Source organism: Felis catus, chromosome X (assembly GCF_018350175.1).
Source record: "Felis catus isolate Fca126 chromosome X, F.catus_Fca126_mat1.0, whole genome shotgun sequence".
NCBI lineage: Eukaryota > Metazoa > Chordata > Mammalia > Carnivora > Felidae > Felis > Felis catus.
Genome location: NC_058386.1, coordinates 98909975 through 98925802, shown reverse-complemented (window position 1 = coordinate 98925802; position 15828 = coordinate 98909975). Strand labels below are relative to the sequence as shown.

General features: G+C 40.1%; 1 protein-coding gene and 1 non-coding gene across 2 annotated transcripts; both read left to right on the top strand.

The window, feature by feature from the left end:
• The first annotated feature begins 6449 nt into the window (after positions 1–6449).
• On the top strand, positions 6450–6707 carry LOC101094576 (non-histone chromosomal protein HMG-17-like). Its single transcript, XM_045050391.1, has one exon. The coding sequence runs from the start codon at positions 6450–6452 to the stop codon at positions 6705–6707; it is 258 nt and encodes an 85-aa protein (XP_044906326.1).
• A 901-nt stretch (positions 6708–7608) lies between these two features.
• Positions 7609–7712, top strand: LOC111558789. Its single transcript, XR_002739929.1, has one exon. It is a non-coding gene; the product is annotated as a U6 spliceosomal RNA (small nuclear RNA).
• Positions 7713–15828: the final 8116 nt, after the last annotated feature.

Below are 15828 nucleotides of genomic sequence, written 5' to 3'. Positions count from 1 at the left end.
AGTGGTAACGACGGCAAAATTACCCATTCCCTGAGATGTGGCTCTCACCCGAAAATCTCCCAAAGACCCTCCTTGGATTCCTCCTTTATTCAGAGTGGCAAAAATAATTCGAGTTTGAATAACGTCTGCTATGTGACTAGAGTGATAGAGAAGTTTAGAAATGAGGCAAATCAAGCTCTTTGTTCATTTATCACAGAAGCCCTCTTTTCATTTCCCCCTATATTTTGCAAAGCCCCGGTAAACATTTGATTTTCCCTTAATAATGCCTTACTATGGCCCTTTTTGCTCCAGCAGGCTACCTACAAGCTGCTCACCACTTAATTTGAGCACTGTCTCATAAGTGATTTTTCACCTTAGATATGATATTGAACTGCAAAATATCTGAGAAAAGTAGCCCAGGCTGAAGGTTAACAACTCCAGTCTGAGCGATACCACCACCCAATGGTGATCGATCGGAGAATCTTAAAATGAAGCTGATCTTAGCCCTAGCTCAGCTCTGCTTGGCTGTAGTCATTGCCAGTTCACACCCAGTAAGAGGCCCCAGTGGCTGTCTTTGAAGCTGACCAAACTTCATACAGTGTTTCCCCAAATAAAATGAGCCACCGACACTGGACCACTACAGGCAAAGAAGCCTTAGGCTGTATGAGAACATTCTTTCAATCTTCATCAGTCCTTAGAGATGGAACCTATTAAATTGGGCACATTAGATATGTTTTACCAGATTGTATTATTAGTAGGGACAGCAAAAGCTAAGAAAGAGAGTGGCTACCTGGACTCCAGTGGAGACAAAAAGTCAACTCCAAAATAGTCTCTGGATAAGTTGGTGAAGCCCAAAGCCCAATCTTTACTCCCACAAATATTTAACTAGTATATCCTGGGTGCTCAGCTTTGTACCAGGCAAGAGCCCACCTGTGTCCTCAAGTGGTTACAATCTAGGTGATCTGAAAGGCAACCATAAAAAACAAAACAAAACTAGACCTCAACTGACAACAACCTCAAAAGTGGCAAGCAAAGTGACATCAACGCAGATGACATGAGATGTGGTTCACAAAAAGGTCTTCAAAGGGGCACCTGGGTGGCTCAGTCGGTTAAGCATCCGACTTTGGCTCAGGTCATGATCTCGCGGTTCGTGAGTTCAAGCACTGCATCGGGCTCCACCCAGACAGTGCAGAGTCTGCTTGAGATTCTCTCCACCCCCCACGCCTCTGCCCCTCCTTGCTTGCTTGCTTGCTCTCTCTCTCTCTCAAAATAAATTAACTTTAAAAAAAAGAAAAGTAAAGGTCTTCAAAGGTGTGACGGATTAGGAGAGATCAGCAAGGTTTCTGGGGGAGGACAAGTAACTTTTTCAAAACCTACCACTTATTGAATGTTTACCATGTTTCAGGCACAATACCTTAACATTATTTCTATTAAGCAAGTATCGGTTTTACCCCTCATTTTACAGATGAGGATCTGAGGATCTAACCACTTACATTATTTGCCCAAGTTCACATAAGGTGATAAGTATGGGGCCAGAAGTCAAACCCAAATTAGCCTGACTCTAGAGTCCATGCTCTTAACTACTCTTGCCTCCAAAATGATCCTATGCTCTGGGGCAAGATGGCTGAGCTAAATGGAAAGACGAGTTGGAAAAGAATTAGAGGGGATTCACATACGCGGTTATCTCTCTCTCCACTGGTATCTAGGGTTCATGCAAATCTGACTCTAAAGAGTCCTTGAGTGCCTTCTTTCCCCTCTAAACACATAGACTCCACTAATTGCCAGTAGAATGGAAAGCCAGGAATCTCTCCCTCAGTTCTGATAAAGTTAGCTCAAGTTTCAAACAACTCTAAGAATTTTTAGTTCAAGCAACAATTCTGTTTCTATGGAAACATGTAAGGGCAAACTGTAGGAACTACAGCACAGGCAGGCTTCACCTCCACCCTACAAGCTGCAAAGCTCTTTTTCCCTTTAAATTAAAGGAACCCTATGTAAACAAGCCAAGCCTTCATGGCTGGGCAGCTTGTGGGTTGTTGGGAAGGAAGGGATTTAACAATAATGGAATTATAAGAACAGCTTGAATTCAACAGAGTTCCAGGCCCTCTGAACTACTTAACTCAGGCCTCTCCTTTGATATATCAGGTTTCTTTGGTGTATAAATATTAGACTCTTCAATCTCTAGCAATACACTACCATGAGATGTAATTATTTGGTGGACAGTAAGTGGCTAATTTGTGCCTGAGCTGAACCATCTGCAACCTCCTTTGAAAGAGCCAAACCTCAACTAACCAGAATCCAATTAAGTGGAGTCCTCAACTAACTGCATCGACCTTTTGCAGAGAGAGATTGACTATGATAAGACAAAACTATCACAGAAATGCAATACAATATGGGTGTACTGGGAGGGGTAATCTGTATAGCTGTGTGATTTGGAGCAACTTCATTATACTCTCTATTCCTCTATTTCTTCATGTAGGTAGTCGTTGTTAGCAGGATTAAAAGACATAGTTTATGTAGGATACTTCACACAACACCTGGAACTCAGTAAGCATGCAAATCTTAGCATATATTTATACTCTATAAAGCCATACAAAACCATCATCTGGGGTCATTCTGGTGTGAGTCCCCATCCACCCCTCTCCTTTTCCATCCCCATTTCCAAGGGTAAACAGTGATCTCTGATAGTGTGAAAAATGTTCTTGATGCCTAGCAAGGACTTTCTTTATCATCAAAGAATCTGTGATATTACTTTCTGAATCAGGAAAGAGCCTAAACATTTCTCAATAGTTGATGAGGAGTAAAGCCAAAATAATATTCAGGTTCCATTTACCTTCCTACTTTCAATCTCACTGCCCCCATATTCCCCCCAAATGAACTGATCTTTAGCCTATGTGCAATGTGAACCACACATTTTGCACCAACTGACTTGATATTACAATTGAACAACCCAGTCTCTGTAACAGTGTGTTTGTCTCAAGCTCTGCAGAAACGGATAGGTCTGTGAAGTTGTCTAAGTACAGCATCATGCCCAATTAGGCACTTAATTGGGCACCACTTGCTGCTGATGATAATTATCATTATTATTCCCACTACCAGCCTGAGGCAAAATTGTTGAAAAGGCAAGTTGTTTTCCTAGCCCCAAATACCCAATGGGCAGGTTTTTCCTCCGTGGTGTTTCCTCTCCTTGTTCCCTCAGGTGACCAGTGCCCCAAACCTTCTCCCACACCCATTCACACTGAGGTATAAGGGACCAGTGACAGTTAAAAGTGCATTTAAAGAGACAGATGGAATGATAGGTCTTCAGATGAGTTTGAAACATCACAAAGTATTCCAGGAGATGGTAAAAGGACAAAAATACCTAGGGGAACCCTGAACCTCACACAACCTAGGCATGTGCTCCTCCAAAGTCAGAAGAATCAACCTCAAAAACAGAAACATAGAGCTACACAGTATACTCACAATTTCTCAGTGAGTCAATACTACCAAGAAGGTCTAGGAAAATTAAACCAATATGTAGATGATGGCAACAGTTTGCCTGATGTCATAGAAGGAATACCAAAATATCTATCCCAATGGTCATCAAGGGCAATTTCAAATGGTAAGTTATGTAAGTGATATGTTAAATCATTCAGAGCCATGAAAACCATAGTTCAGATTTTCCTATAAGTCCTCAAGCAAAGAAAATACCCTGGGAAATTGATACACGAGATAGCCACCCTTTGATTTAAAAGACTGGGAGAGAAGGGCTATCAGGAACTGTCTCAAGTTGAGATGACAACTTGTGATGGAGGCACTAGGCTTGCTGGCCTTCCTTTTTCCTTCCTTTATTCCTTCTAGCAGGGGGGGGGGGGGGGGGGAAACAGGGCAAGACAACTACAAAAAAGGACTACTTCAGTTTACTTCGGACCAGCCCTGCCCTGGACTCAGGTCTCCTTTCTCAAATTGACGATCAGTCCACACGCTTTCACTTTTTACAAATTCCCCCAAACCACTTAACACAGTTAAAAATCTCCAGCTGAGTTTCCATCAGTACTCTCTGTGGAAAGAAGATACCAAATGAAAGTGAAACTGTGCATGTCTGGCCCCATGAAGGGTGAAATATTTGGATAACATATTGGACATTTCAAATACCTTCCATTTTCTGCTGAGGCAGCTGACTTGCTGGGAACACGTTCTTTGAGAAGGAAAAAGTTAAGTGCTCTATTCCAGATCCTCAGTGGGGCAGTGAGCTTGACAGAACATCAACTAGAGGAACCCAATTAGCGTAGTTTTCACCATGACAACCAGGGCATCTTCCTAAGAAATCAGTGGGGTTCACACATGAAAGGGGAAGACGGGAGAAGAATGTCAGAGAATGTGCTGACTTTGAAAGACCCCTTTTTGAAATGAGCCAAAATTATTCATTTCCTCAAAAAGTCTACAAATGGAGAATTATTCCTGTCAATGACGTGACATTCATTTAGCTCATGTAGGCACAGTTTCTGGATGGTGGAAGGCATCAACAAGAGCAGGAGTCTGAGACAGTGTCCCACATATATGCATGGTTTATAAATCACCTGGAGTGGGGGCATTAGGACAGGACAGATCCAAACACAGCTCTGTAAGTATCATGCAGTTGAAGAGATGCAGACATCACTGAAATTCTAATCCATAAGTTAAAAGGTGTTATCTTCATGAATTCTCATTCATGAATTACTAGCATTGCTAAAAAAATTCCCATCTGAAATGCTCTCTTCTCCCCTCCCCTACGTCAATCCAAAAACTCAAATTCCTATCCCATAAAGCCATCTTTACAAAATCATCTGAAGTTCCATGGATCAATCTTTTTTTTCACAACTTATATTAGATAAAAAGTTCACACCACATACCTGAATATTAGATTCTATATTATTTTATAAACTATTTACTGTATTTATATCATATTTCCCATTGTGACCAGTTTCTTCAAGGGCATACTACCTCTGTACCCCCAAAGCACCACATGAGATTAGGTTAGAGTAAATGCCTAATAAAAATGTACATGGTGCTTGATTACTTAGAGAGTTCATGCACAACAGTCTAATTTAAAGCTGACTACATGACCTTGAACTTAGTGCCTCTATTACTGCAGCAGGAAACAAGACTGTCCTTCTGTGTTCTCCACAGAAAATGAGGGGAAGGAACACTGGTGGCAAGAATTTGCTACCACTGTGGATTTCCTTTCTGCATATTACTGGGATTAAGAAGAAGAAAAGGATGACTCATCATTTGCAGTCCAGTCGCAGTGGGTATTTATAGCTGACTCTAGAAATAGTGTTCTCACAACTGCATGCCTTCATTCTATCCTTCCTTCAAGGCTCAACTTAGGTGTTACTTCCTCCATGATTCCTTCCTTGCTGTTTCATCCAGGACTCTTATCTCTTCTGAACTACCAGAGCATTTTAATTTTCCTCCTTTCATGACATATGACCTTCTACCTTGTGTTTTAACTATTTACGTTCTTGTTTCCTCTCCCTAGGAGACAGACACAGTGACATAATAGGTACACAATACTAGTAATAGCTAACACTTATTGAATATGTGCTATTTACCTTGCAAGGACTTTATTTTACTTTGCAAGGACTTTACATACATTATTTGATTTAATACTCAAAGCAATCATGTTGAGGTAAATATTAGACACAATATCTCAGTTTTACAAACAAGAAACTAAGGCTTGGAAAGATTAAGTAATTTGCCCCAGATCATACAACTAATATGCATCATAGGTAAAATTTGATTTGAGGGTCAGTAGTGTTAAAAACTGTACTATAATAACTCTTAATAAATGGTGAATAAATGAAGGAAGAAATGTAGTGAATTAAAATATATAACTGTCTTACCCAAGCCACGTGTTCTCATTTAGGCTAAGACTGAACAAGGATCTGGTACCATCTACTAGTAGAATAATTAGACCCAATGTCAAAAGCAAGAGATCAAATAATAGTCTTTTAATGCCACCTATTATTCATCCAAGGAGAGCCCTGGTTTATGTTTTCAGTATCTCCTTGATCTGCAAACTATCCAAAGTTCATACCTGAAAATTTTGCATTAACTGCCCACCGAGAATACACTGGAATTTTGGAACTACCCTCTCTTCATTCAGGCCAGGTAATCAAGTTCTGGGCAAGGTGAATCTACTAAGATCGGCTAAAATTTCATTAATTTTCATAAAACTGCTGAAATACAATCCACCATCAGTGGATTGACTCTAGAGTCAGCATAAGATGGGCCTTGCCTGCACATATGTTATATTCGGTCTGTCAAATAGCAGCATTTTCACTCAATCAACAGTAGTTAGTGACCAAAAGAGTGGGCGTATAAATGTTTGGTATAAAAATGTTGAGGATCCATATGAAGAAGTAGAGGTGAGAATGACCCCCGGACCGAACAAAGCCCATGCGCCACTGCATCCCCACGTCCAGCACCTATGTCCCACCACCGTCACCACCATGCCCATGAGAGAGGCTGAAGGGGATGCTAAAGGAGATAAAGCCAAGGTGAAGGATGAGCCACAGAGAAGATCCGCAAGGTTATCTGCTAAACCTGCTCCTGCAAAGCCAGAGTCCAAACCTAAAAAGGCCCCTGCAAAGAAGGGGAAGAAGGTACCCAAAGGGAACAAGGGGAGAGCTGATGCAGAAAACGGAGGTGCCACAAGAGACCAGGCGCAGAAAGGTGCTGGAGATGCCAAGTGTGTGCATTATGGGTAACTGTGTACTTCTGGTGGCTGTACAGTTTGAAATACTATTTTTTATCAAGTTTTATAAAACTGCAGAATTTTGTTTTAGTTTTTTTAAGCTATGTTGTTAGCACACAGAACGTTTCAGTGTTGTTTTGGGGGAAGGGCATACGTCAGTAGTAGAATATCTCTGAAGCTAGACTGATACAAGGGGAAAAACACCATCCCCTTCTAGTTCTGAGAAACTTCCCCTTGGTTCCCAGGAGGAGGGATTCCTTGATGTTGACACACATTAGTCACTTTGGCACAAACGCCTTGTGGTGTGGAAAAACTAAAATTCATTTTTATGTCCTCTTCTCCTCTGCCTTCAACATAAGCTTATCTCCCTTAAACCCAGAGACCTGTTGGAACCTGACCCCAAGAAATGGTTCCCAGTATGTAAAGCAATCTGGACGTTAGTGTCACCATTGAGATGGCATCCCTCAAAAGGGTTCCTATTTTAGTTTGTGGAGCTTCAGATTGGTAATTCTGCCATTTTCATTTCCTGAAAGTCGGGGCTGGCTTGTAAAAAGTTGTTAAACAACATGCAAATGTGAAATGTCAACCCTCAGTCTAAACTTTCCCTGTTCAGAGCATCAAACGAAAACTTCACTGGGTTTTATAGTGGCCTCCTGATTTGGGTAGTCCATTGAAGAAGGGAGTTTGAAAGTTGTTGTATACTGTTACCAAATGTCTGCCCATGTCCTGCCTGAAATACCATGATTGTTTATGAGAAGTATCTTTAATAAAGCTGGATATACTTTGGTTTGGGAAAAAAAAAATTGAGGGGCACCCACCTGGCTCAGTCAGAAGAGCATACAACTCTTGGATCTTGGGGTCATGAGTTTGAGCCCCATGTTGGGTATAGAGATTACTTTAAAAAGTATTTTTTAGTGCTCGCTTCGGCAGCACATATACTAAAATTGGAATGATACAGAGAAGATTAGCATGGCCCCTGTGCAAGTATGACACGCAAAAAGTATTTTTTAATGTTTGTTTATTTTTAACAGAGAGAAAGAGAGAGAGAGAGAGGGCACACAAGCAAGGGAGGGGCAGAGAGAGAAAGCAAGACACAGAATCCAAAGCAGGTTCCAGGCTCCAAGCTATCAGTACAGAGTCCAACACGGGCCTCAAACTCATAAACTGTGAGATCGTGACCTGAGCTGAAGTCAGACACTCAATGAACTGAGTCACCCAGGTGCCCCTCAAAAAATAAAAACTTAAAAAAAAAATTTATTAACTATAATACTTTAGCGTTTATCTGAAGTCTTTCACAGCGGCAGGCCCACAGCTGACCCCCCTGGATATGCAATGTGGATAACTAGGCCAGAACACAAATATCATTTGTCCAGAAAAAAAATTCTGTTCTCTGGCCATTCCATTGTACAGATAGTACAGTGTATTTCAGAGGACACATGCTGATGCCACCCAGCCTGAATTCAAATCCTGGCACTGCAATCTTTAACAAACTACTTAACCCACTCTGTGCCTCCATTACCCTATTTCAAAGATGGGATAATAATAGTATCTACTTTACAGAACTATAAGGATTAAATGAGTTATATGTGCAAAACACTGGCCACAAATAAGTGTTATATAAGCATTGCTATGCTTATTCTAATATAGAACTATTTCTTAATATTCAAGACCTACATAGTTCAGTAGTTCTCAAAAAGGGACAATTTTGTCTTGCAGGAGACACTTAGCAATCTCTGGAGACATTTTTGGTTGTCATCAAAAAAGGGGGTAGGGGAATGGTACTGGCTTCTAGGGGGTTTAGTCCAGGGACAATGCTAAACATCCTACAATGCACAAAACAGGCCTCTACAACAAAGAATTCTCTGGCCCAGGGCACCTGGGTGGCTCAGTTGGTTAAGCATTCAACTTCGACTCAGGTCATGGTCTTGGAGTCCATGGGTTCGAGCTCTGCATCAGGCTCTGTGCTGACAGCTCAGAGCCTGGAGCCTGCTTCGGATTCTGTGTCTCCCTCTTTCTCTGCCCTCCCCTGTTCATGCTCTGTCTCTCCCTCTCTCTCAAAAATAAATAAAGATTAAAGAAATTTTTAAAAAGAATTCTTTGGCCCAAATTATTAATAGTACCAAGGTTGAAAAACCCTGCATAGAGGCAATCTCCACTTTACTAAAAACTCAATGGAGCAAAACTCCAAGGGACAAATGCCCATAAATAACAGATGATCATTTCATTTCACAAAGCCTTCACCAAAGGATCCTTTCAATACTAGAACTCAATATATTTATGGGTAGCTGATAGATTAATTATACCTTCCTTCATATAATACATTTGATTAGAAATATAGACATATTTTTACATATTTTATGCCTACATATCAGTGGAAATTTTATACATTCAATCCTAGTTACTTTTTTAAGTTTATTTACTTATTTTGAGAGAGAACACATGAGTGCCTATGTGGGGGAGGGGTGGGGGGAGAGGGGAGAGAGAGAATCTCAAGCAGGCTCTGTGCTGTCAGAGCAGAACATCAACTATGAGATCATCACCTGAACTGAGATCAAAAGTCAGATACTCAACAGGCTGAGCTAGCAACCCAGGTGCCCCAAATTTAACTAGTTAATGTATTAAAGGCAAACTGTACATAGAAATCTTTTTGTCAATGATTTCAAAATACAAATAGTTACTCTCTCATTTCAATATTTAGGTCATCTTAAAGAAGCCAACCGACAGGAAGTAAGAGAAAAACTTAAAAGTCCACATCTTATACATCATTGCCAGTCGAAGACAAAGCACATCTGGAACAATAAAGAGCAATGAGAGAGTTTGTATCAACATCCACTTCACAGGACCAACTTATAGAATGTGGCTCCTCTATAAAGCCAACTTTAATTATCTAGATATTGTCTAATCTACTTTATGATTGATTATTGACTGAGGATTCACCCAACATAGTCAAAACTCTTGTGTGTATGAGATGCTGCGCTACAACATTAACTGGTCAGTGAAGCAAAAAGAAAAAAAATCACTAAATTACCTTCTTGCAGTGTCTCACCCCAACTCTTCCCAAACAAACTATATATAACACTTATTTGGATTGGCTTTAGGTCTCATCCAGTTGTTTAGACTTTAGGTAAACAAATACTCCTTATTCCTGGAATTTCTATGTTCAGAACCACAGCTTGACTTTCCCTCTGCTTCAAGATGAATTGTATGCCCAATGTACCTATTGTATGCTCAGCGTTGTATATAAAAGAAGCTTACGTCTCAAGCTTATTCACATGAAACAAAGGATAACTTATGAAAACATATAGTCAAGTTTTAGAATTGTTAGTTCAGACTGTGATTATGAGTTCAGATTATTAACCAACTTACAGAGCTAGAGTTCTCAAAGTGGACTTTAATGAGTTGCATCTTGAGGACTAGAGGGAAGAATGTGAATTGGTCCTTGGAACAATGCTGACATGAGTTCAAATCCCAACTCCACTATTCCTTAGCTACTTAACTCTGAGCAAGTTACTTAACCTTTCTGAATCTCAGTGTCCCCATGTGTTTTAGAATGAAGATAATAATATCTTCCACATTGGGTGGTTGTGAGGATTAATCAAGATAATGAAGATTAAAGAAAATAACACAGTACAAGTCATATTAGATAGGGTGGTCATAAGTCCCTGTGTGTACCAGGTACACATTATCTATATGTTCCCCTACACTGCACAAATTTAATTTTTTTCATTTTTCTGGAATAATCCTTCTTGTTAGTGGTTGGAAATCACTTAACCAGTATCTGACATTTGGGGTCTTAAACTATTGTTATACAGACTCCTTATGCATAAGATTATAAAAGAAAAAAATGTCTCAAAAGAGATCATTCAGGTAATTTCTATTCAGTGTGTATAGGCACTGTGTGGCAATTCTTTAAGTAATCATTAATTGCAAACCAAAGCTTTTTTAATCCTTGGTATTTTGTCATTATTAAGAAGAAAAGGAGGGTTAGAGGAAAAAGGGAAAGAGAAAGATGAGGTGGAGGAGGAAAAAAAAAAGAGAAAAAGGAGAAAACAGAGAATGGTGAAGACTGACATAGACAGAAAGGTAATCCAGGCAAAGATCAGCACAAACAGACAAAGGCAAGAATGAGTAGATTAAGCATAAAATGATCCATCTGATTGGATCACAAGGAGTACCTCTGGTGTTAATGAGGCATCTTTTGATGCACAAAGAGAATGAAAATTGTTACTTGCTACCAAGTAACTACCTCCATTTTGGGAAGTTAAACCTTTGAAATAACATATGCCAGCTCCTTTGTAATTCTAACTCTTTTCCCTTTCCATCCCTTTGGAAAAGGCAAATGTCCATTAATTTTGGAAAACACATTCAAAATCTGACAAGTTCATCACCAGTCCTGGTCAATGAACTGATTGCCCCCAGGTACTTGCCCTTGGACTAGAGGTTATTGGCTTCCCACTACTCTAAGCACTACCAGCAATTTCCACTCACAGTAGGTTGCACCACTCTTCCTTGAAATGTATTACCCTCCTAGGTAAAAAGCAAGAGGCTAGAATGTTGATAAACTGCCAGTTAATTTGTAATGTCCACCATCTCAAAATCTGTGAAAGCTCGCACAAGCCAGGTATGTGAATTGATCAACCCCACAATTCGGCATTTCATTTGAGTATCAGAGATTTTATTTAAAATTCTAACGCAATTACCTTTGTATTTTGGCTCACTTCCCATTCAGATTCAGCCAAATAAAATCAATTACCCAAAAAGGTTTTCAACTTATTTATTGCTGAGAGAAAGAGGGAGAGGCAAAAAGAAAAGGGAAGGGAAAGAAAAAAAAAGGAAAAGGAAGAGAGGAACAACAAATTTCACATTATGAATTAATCTGAGGTTTTTTTCTTGGGGAACCAAGCAGATAATCCAAAATTAATTAAACCATTTTCCCTCAGCTGGGGAGCCTGAGTGGCTCAGTCAGTTAAGCATCCCGACTCTTGGTTTCAGCTCAGGTCATGATCTCATGGTTCATGAGTTCAAGCCCAGCACAAAGCCTGCTTGGGATTCTCTCTTTCTCCCTATCTCTCTCTGCCCCTTTATCCACTCACTCAACCTCTCTCTTTCTCTCTCTCTCTCAAAATAAACAAACATTAAAAAAAACTATCTCCCTCAGCTTACAACCCTATGTAAGCTCTAATTCCCAGCACCCTGACCGGCTTGCAGAGAGCAGTAGTGAACAACAGACAACCACCTCCCAGCACAGACACTGATGTCTGCCCATCTTAGTGCCCTCTCTGCTTTCAGTACTTATTGAACCATAGACTTCTCAGAGATGGACAGCCTGACTCTTCTGGTTATAGCACAACTTCAGTTTCAAAGGGCAACAGAGCCAGTACGTGGCAAATATGTCAAGCAATGGAGTCTATCTTTAGTACCCATACCACATCCCCAACCCATCTGTGTCCCCTAAATTGTCACCCTACTACCACCTGTGCAGTGCTCTCTTGTATGAGAAAATGGAAAGTTTGATGTCTCGAGAATCAACAATATGGATTTGTTCTACCACTTACTATGTGACTTAGTCATGCTGCTAACTTCTCTAAGCCTCAGTTTAGTAATCAGTAAAATGGTGACAAGAACACCTGCTTCATAACATCATTATGCCAATTAAAAAAAATTTTTAAGGCAACATTTTTAAGGCAACATTTGGCACAGAATAGTCAAACAATAAATGGTAGCTATGAGAGCTATTACTACTACTGCCCAAGACCACCCCCTGCAAAAGCAGTCATGCCTTCTCTGAAAAGGGCTCCATCACTCATTCATTCAAGGTTAATGAACTAAAACCTACTCTGTGCCAAGCTATTGCTTCTGGGTATCAGAAGTATAGCAATGAACAAAAAAAGGTACCTGACAGAAACTGATACTCTAAACTGAGAATTATAATTCAGTCTTGTGATAAGAGAACCATAACCAGAATCTCAGGATATAAGAAGCACAATCCAATCCCATGAAGGTGGAGAAAGGAAATCAGCAAGAACCAATCATGGTTATCTGAAATTCATAAGTTAGCAAGAAGGCTGAGACTCCTTAAGCACCCAGAGTTCTGACATGTGGCCTGTGTGCTCTCTCTCGGCCCTCTCTTGGCCCTCTCTTGCCCTCTCATTACCAGGCTTGAGAAGCAAAACAAATTAGAGCTCCAGTTGGTGATACAGAACCCACAGTGGTCAGTTTTGAGGCTGGGCTGGACTGTGCAGGTTGAACCCGGAGGTTTAATGTACCTCAGCTCTAATGAGGATTACAAAGCAGGGTCTGACAACATGTAAGTAAACAAATGGTGTTCAATGATATAAGGTGCATAAATATGTACAAAGTAAACATGAAAACAGAATCATTTAGTCAGCAAATATTACAGAACACCTACTACAAGTCAGGTGCTACACTGGGTACTGAGTAAACCAAAGGAGACAGAAGGCCTTAATGGAGCTCACATCACAGTGGGGGGAAAGATTTCCGACACATGGACAGATAAATAATTACAAACAAGGAAAATTCCACCCACACCTCTCTCATTGCAAGGCAGATTCACTCATTCCGTATACTATATATCCTATTCCCAGCAAAATCCAAGTGGGTAGGGGAAAAAGTGGTCATTTAGAGGGCTACTCCTCTCAGATAATACATGTACAATTTTAGAAGTGGCCATTTGAAGACAGTATTCCTCCCGAAGGAATGGCTGGGATGGCGACATTCGAGGCAGTGTGGCACACCAGTGGAAGCTGTATAGTTTAGGCCCTCATTTAACACACCTCACAACACACAGTGAGGCCATCTGTTCCTGCCCTAATGTTTCCTAAAGGGTGGGCAGTGGAAAGAGCTGAGTCACGTATGTCAAGTGTAAAGCATGAACATATTTTCGTGCTCCATTTCCTTGACAAAAGATAACAGCTCTGGTATGGGGAAAACAATTATATTTTACTGGTCATTCATTTATTTATGCATTCATGTATTCAATAAATACTTACTAAGTGCTTACAACACACCAAGCACTGTCAGGCACCAGGAGAAAAGAAAGACATGGTCCTTGCCCTCAGGAAACTCATAGTCTAACAGAAAAACAGACCACTAAACACACATGGTTAGGAGAGTACAATAAATCCTAGAAGGGAATAATCACAAAGCACTGAAAACATAATGTTAGAACACTTGACTGAGTCTGGGGGGAAAGGAGGAGACTAAGCAGAAAGGCTTCACAAAGCAGGAAGCATTTGAAAAATTAGTAAGAGCAGTCTAGACAAAGAAGGAAGCCTTTCAGGCAGGGGAACAAGGGCAAAGAGATGTATACAAGAGACACAACACATTATGTATGTATGGGTTAGAAAACCATACAATCTGGTACCCAAGACACTCCCAGTTTACTTCTGTTACCCAGGCAGAATTATAAAATACCCAGTTTGGACAATACATTATGTAGTGACCCTGCATATATGAAGAATTCCAAGTGGTTTGAGAGACAGCATGATAAGGCAGAAGTTGCATAGACTCCAGAGTCAAAAGTCTAAACCAAGACGAGGGACGACAGTTATTGGAGGACACTGATATTTGATTTGCCATTTTTTAATGTTTATTTTTAGTTTTTAGAGAGAGGGAGAGACAGAGCATGAGCGGGGGAGGGTCAGAGAGAGAGAAGGAGACATAGAATCCAAAGCAGGCTCCAGGCTCTGAGCTGTGAGCACAGAGTCCAATGTGGGGCTCAAACTCACAAACCGTGAGATCATGACCTGAGCCAAAGTTGGACGCTTAACCGACTGAGCCACCCGGGTGTCACAATTTGCCAGTTTTAAAATTCTAACCACAAAGTCAAGTTTCCAGCCCATGCATGCTACCTTCCTACATGAGTCTAGGCCATTAGATTCTATTTATACATTCTTAGGATCAGCTCTGCCATTTACTAAATGTATGGCCCAGGGCAAGTTGATTACTCTGATCCTCAGCTTCCCACCTAGAGAATGAAGATTCACTCAAACATTTAGCAAATAACTATATGTTGATTTTATTGTGCTATGTACTGTGCTAGAATTATTTCTAAGCATGGTTCTTTACCTCATGGGGCTTATAATCTAATGACAGAGACTGATATATGACAAGCAATTAGAAGTTTACCAATTTGTTTTATGAGGGTAGCACAACCCTGATGTCAAAACTGATAAAGACAGGGGCTCCAGTGTGGCTCAGTCGGTTAAGTGTCTGCCTTCAACTCAGGTCATGATCTCACGGTTTGTGGGTTCGAGCCCTTCAGATCCTCTGTCTCCCTCTCTCTGCTTCTCTCCTGCTCACAATCTCTCTCTCTCTTCAAAAAATAAATACATAAAAAATTTTTAAAAACTGATAAAGACAACACTCATATGCATGCGCATGCACACACATTCATACAATAAGGTAGTGACCCATCTCAATTATGAATATATCTAAAAATGCTAAATAAAATACTAGTCAATCAAATATAGCAATATATTAAGATTAAAATCTCATGACACCAGGCGCCTGGGTGACTCAGTCAGTTAAGCATCTGACTCTTGATTTCAGCTCAGGGCTTGTGAGTTCAAGCCTCGTGTCAGGCTCTGCACTGACAGCACAGAGCCTGCTTGGGATTTTCTCTTTCCCTCTCTCTCTGCCTTACTTACTCTCTCCCTCTCTTGAAATAAATAAATAAAAACTTAAAAAAAAATCCCATGGCACCAAGGAAGATTAATTCCTCAAATTCCCTTAATATTAGCAATGTACCATCACAATATATCCCACATCAATAGAACAATGAAAAATATCTATATAACCCTCTTAGTGGCTATCAAAAGGTATTTACTTCATTCTAAGTTGTATTCCTCATAAAATCTTAGTAAACTTGAAATAGAAGGATAATCACTTAACATTATAAAGAATATTTTTATTTCAAAGCAAGAGCCAGCATCTCAATTAATAATGAATCTAGAGCAGCGGTTCTATAATATCTAAATAGAAAAATTATTTTCAGAATTAGAGATAGTTAAAGAGCTGGTACATTAAAGATGCTTAATAATTGGTAACTGCCAGTACTATTGGGGATTATTATTATTGTCATCCTAATTATTGTTAAAGCTGCAGCACAAGAC